At 49.7% G+C, this 5,000-nt stretch overlaps 1 protein-coding gene across 3 annotated transcripts in view; it reads right to left on the reverse strand.

Moving 5' to 3' along the window:
• Positions 1 to 38: 38 nt before the first annotated feature.
• Positions 39 to 5,000, reverse strand: part of LOC307080473 (SRSF protein kinase 2-like) — a 44,080-nt gene continuing 39,118 nt past the window's right edge. For 2 of the 3 annotated variants that reach the window (XM_079743177.1, XM_079743178.1), the window contains 5 exons: positions 3,463 to 4,404; positions 2,832 to 2,864; positions 2,122 to 2,222; positions 1,196 to 1,303; positions 39 to 618 (listed from right to left, as the gene is read on the reverse strand). In XM_079743177.1, the coding sequence (XP_079599303.1) occupies positions 448 to 618; positions 1,196 to 1,303; positions 2,122 to 2,222; positions 2,832 to 2,864; positions 3,463 to 4,404 (1,355 nt within the window). In that variant the 3' untranslated portion in view covers positions 39 to 447. The remainder of the gene's footprint in view (positions 619 to 1,195; positions 1,304 to 2,121; positions 2,223 to 2,831; positions 2,865 to 3,462; positions 4,405 to 5,000) is intronic. The other variant, XM_079743179.1, reaches the window with a different exon arrangement.

A 5,000-nucleotide genomic window follows, 5' to 3' on the forward strand; every position in this document is an offset into this window, starting at 1 on the left:
GTCTTTGAGATTTTTGGGATTTTGTCCCTTAACTCATCATGTTTTTGTTTTATTCATGTTTACCTGGTATATGCTGTAATATGGCGGATGTATGCATGTATGTTATATAACATATTCCTGCCAACATGTATTGTAGCTTGGGTGATGAGATTCCACATGAAAAGATGATTAGTACAAATGAGAAGAGACACCAGAAGTTAAATTGGAGTAGGGGGGATGGAAAGGGATTGCTAGCAAATAACCTTTGGGCGATTATTTTAGAGCCCCAAAACCTCCCCGCTCAACTTATGTAATAGAGCTTAGTTTACCGTCACTAACACGTGTCCCTAAATTATTAAATATTTAAATAATGTTATTTCAGATGGCCCGATCTGTGAATCATTTAACATGCATACATCATCATAATTAACTGGCGTTGATTTGACAGCTCATCCCACCACATGTACATTAAAGAGCTAATCGCATTAAACAAGAATGAATCTTAATATATGTCATAATACGTAAGAAGGATGACATTAATAATGGACCAGCAGGGAGTGAAGGCGTACCTTCATCACGGGAGTAATCCTCTCCGGAATGGGGTTCGAACAGATAGTCTCCGGTCGCCAGCTCAAACGCCTGTCAGACACAAGGCAGGGAGAGCTTCAGACACTGCGTGTGTGTGGGGGGGGGGAAGAAGTGCGAGAGAGAGCGAGAGAGAGAGAGAGGGAGAGAGAGAGAGAGTGAGAGAGAGAGGGAGAGAGAGAAAGAAAGAAAGAAAGAAAGAAAGAAAGAAAGAAAGAAAGAAAGAAAGAAAGAAAGAAAGAATGAAAGAAAGAAAGAAAGAAAGAAAGAAAGAATGAAAGAAAGAAAGAAAGAAAGAAAGAAAGAAAGAGAGAGACCACGAGGTAGAGCTGCAGGGGCGAGCGACTGTTTGACGTCACAGCTTGACGTCTCCGTCTCCCTTCATTACATTTTTACAGCACGCAGCCAGTGCAGCATGTAACTCAGTGTGAGCATTTCGTATTAATATTTCATTCTTTCTCGCTTCGTATCCGGTAGCCCCGGCATTTCTCTTTTGCAAAACCTTTAAAGTCGTATTAATCTATTTGTGGTCTTTATGTGTGCTTATGTGTGGTTTAGTGTGGGTGTGTGTCTATGTGTATTTGTATGGTTGCATTGTATGGGTGCGTTGGGTTTGTGGTCTGGGGCGTACCATGCAGGCGGTGCTCCAGATGTCTGCGGGCGTGCTGTATCCGGCTCCTATCAACACCTCGATGGAGCGGTACTGCCTCGTCTGGATGTCCTCGGTAAAGTGCTTATGCTGAAGAGGGAAGGAGAGGAGAGGAGGAGGAAGGTCATAAGGAGAAGGAGAGGAGGAGGAGGGAGGTGATGAGGAGGAGGGAGGTGATGAGGAGAGAAAGGAGAGGAGGAGGAGGGAGGTGATGAGGAGAAAGGAGAGGAGGCGGAGGAAGGTGATGAGGAGGAAGGGGAGGAGGAGGATGAAGGTGATGAGGGGAAAGGAGGTAGGAGGAAGGAGGTGATAAGGAGAGAGGAGAGAGGAGAGGAGAGGAGGGGATGAGATGTGATAAGGAGAGAGGAAAGAGGAGAGGAGGGGAGGGGATGAGAGGTGATGAGAAGAGAGGAAATAGGAGAGGAAAGGATAGGTGAGGCGAGAAGAGATAGAAGGCCGGGGGGAAGATTGATGAAGGCGATTTTAACAACCATCTGCGGCCTACCCTGCAGATGATATTGAACATATTGAAGTACTCCAACATACACACACAAACAAACACACACACACACACATGCACACACACACACACACACAAACACACACACCCACACACAAACACACACACACACTCTCACACACACACACACACACATACAGGTAGACAGATAGATACATACACACACAAACAAACACACACACACACACAAACACACGCACACACACACACACAAACACACGCGCACACACACAAACACACACATGCACACACACACACACACACACACACACACACACACACACACACACACACACACACACACACACACACACACACACACGCGCACACACACACACACACACACACACACACACACACACAAACTCCAGAAAGGGGTGTGTCTTACCACCCAGCAGGCGTTGCCCAGGTCAGCGATCTTGACCCGGATGGAGTCGGCGTTGCAGGGGTCCAAAGGGTTCACCAAGAGGTCAGCGGCTCTGGCCCTGACTGAAGAGAGAGAGTGAGTGAGAGAGAGAGAGAGAGGGAGAGGGAGAGAGAGAGAGAGAGAGAGAGAGAGAGAGAGAGAGAGAGAGAGCGAGAGAGAGGTGAGACATCACAAGGTGACAGACATTTGTGGTTTTCGACCGAATTTGTGTAGGATATCAAACTACTTTGGAAACTAAAACTAAACGTGGAAGAAATTCTGTCTGAGAAGTCTGAGCTGTGAAGACACTTGGGAAATGGCCGTTCTGTTATTTGGAGAGTGACTAATCTGATTCAGCTGTGAATGAAAACAAACAGACTCAACACACACAAGCAGAAATCACTTCCAGGGGTAGAAAAAGCGGGATAGCTTAGAATTGGAATTAACAGGTTAAGGCAGCTTCAAAAGGAGCCTTGCCAATATCTATTTTTCAAATGCCACTCTGAAGCCAATTCTTATCATACTTTGGGAAGTTTATTAGTAGGTGAAAAATCAGAAAGATTGTACAGCATATGTTAGTGTGTATTCCTCCTTTAAAATGATCAATAGGGAGTCATTTGAGTAGTGAGTTGAATTAGTAAATGTTTGTCTTCCTTATGTTAAAAATAAATGAAAGAAAACATAACACTGACTGTCACTCATGTAGGGATGGTCCAATGCATCTCCTAAGGACCAAATACATCACTGTTAACTCATGGCTTCACATGGGAAACGTTAGGCTGATAGCACGCTTGTACCACTGGGTGTGAGGCTGATTAGTCATTCAAGTCAATTGCCTACAAGTCAATCTACATGCCATTACAAGTCAATCTACAGGTGAGCTACAAGTCATTCTAAATCAATCTTACTCAAAACATATCAGCAACGGCTGCTGGTAAAGCAGAGGCCTTTTAACAATAACATACATCTCATGTCAAAGACACAGAGATGTGAATGCAATGTGTTGTTGTGTTTGTACGTGTTGTTGCGTGTGTGTATTGTGTGTGTGTGTGTGTGTGTTGTGTTTGTGTGTGTGTGAGTTGTTGTTTGTGTGTGCATTGCCTGTGTGTGTGTATTGTGTGTGTTTGTGTGTGTGTGTGTGTTGTGTGTGTGTTGCGTGTGTTGCATGTGTGTGTGTGTGTTGCTGTGTATGTGTGCGTTGCCTGTGTGTGTGTGTATATTGCGTGTGTTTGTGTGTGTGAGTGTGTGCGTTGCCTGTGTGTGTGTTGCGTGTGTTTGTGTGCGTGCGGCTCAGTAAGGATGCTGTCCCCTGTGGGCTCTCACCTTTGGGCGTTTCCCCGGTGCTTGAGGACGACACGGTGCGGCTCCGGTCAGCCACGGGGCTGTCGGGCGAGGGCCCCGCCCCTATGTCCGCCATGCCAACCGACACGGGGCTTCCCGGCTCCGGGTCCAGGGGCAGGTCCGGGAAGCGGGGCGCGGCCGACCTGTGGCGCTCGGCCGAGCCGTTGGTCAGCCCCCGCTCGCCCACCTCCCCGTTGTACATCTCGTACCCGGAGGAGCTCAGGGAGTTGTCCCGGTCGGTGTAGCTCAGCTCCGACTCCACCAGGGGGCAGAGGAGCGCCCCGGTGGGGGTGTGGGTGGGGGAGGGCGGCGGGAAGCACAGCTGCGGAGGGTGTCCCCGGAAGGCCTTGAAGCCCGGCTCGGAGCCCGTCAGCACGTGGCCGTTGGTCCGCGGCGAGCTCTTGTTGTTGTTGTTGTTGTTGTGGCGCCGGATGGGCGAGCAGGCGTTGTCCGTCAGCAGGTCGGTGGTGGTGTCGTCGTCTTCGGCGTCGTCGTCGTCGTCGTCTTCGTCTTCGTCCTCCTCCTCTTTCGTCTGCTGCTTGGAGTTCTCCACCTCCTTCCGCTCCTCCTGCGGCTCCGGCTTGCCGTCGTTCTCCCCGGTCCCTGTTTCTCCTGCGTCGTCTTTCCTCGTCTTCTCCTCCTCCTCCTCCTCCTCTTCCTCCCCCTCCTCCTCCTCTTCCTTCACCTCCTCCTTCCCCTTCTCCTGCCGCTCTAAAGCTGCTCCTGGTGTCTCGTCTCTCTTCGCCCCCCGGTGCGGGTCGGGGTTGAGGGACAGCTCCGGGTCACCGGTGGGCGTGGCCTCCTCCTCCTCCTCCTCCTCCTCCTCCTCTTCCTCATCGTCGTCGTCGTCGTCCCCCGCTTTGTTGCCGCGGCGGCTGTCTGTGGCGCGGCGCGTCTGGCTGTGCCCCTGCGGCGGCGCTGCGCCTAGCGGGGGTTACCGTGGCGACACAACACGGTGAACAGGAGTTGCCGGGGGTTACCGTAGCGACGCAACGCGGCGAACAGGAGCTGTGCGACAGAACTCCGACGGTAGACACACACACAAACCGCCGTTTCTAGGGCAGACATTTCTAAGGTAGACTCGTTTATGATTACATATATTGATATATATAACAGACATTAACAGTCAATGTAAGGTATACGGTGTACCCCATTGGAAGCTTGTTTGCTAGCATGTCATACTCAAGAGACAACACAGTAAACAGGTACAGATCTGCAGTATTCTGAAGTTTGTACCACTGCTCTTTATCTTGACTGCCATCTTATCTCTTATTGCTTCTTCGCTTTGAGACCCAGATACCCCTCCTCACTCGACCCATCGACGTCTGTTCGCCCCGAATGTCGAGGTCTTGTATAGCATGCATGCTAAGGTGATATGAAGACGTTAGGATGGATGAACAACACTACAGGATAGACAGGCTCTTCCCATATCTTCATCATGAACCGAACAAACCGCTGCCGATTGTCATTTGATTGCATGTGTAGTCGCTGTACGAGATGGAACAGGGCATATAATAATC

This window comes from Pollachius pollachius (genome assembly GCF_949987615.1).
Source record: "Pollachius pollachius genome assembly, chromosome: 9".
Classification (NCBI taxonomy): domain Eukaryota; kingdom Metazoa; phylum Chordata; class Actinopteri; order Gadiformes; family Gadidae; genus Pollachius; species Pollachius pollachius.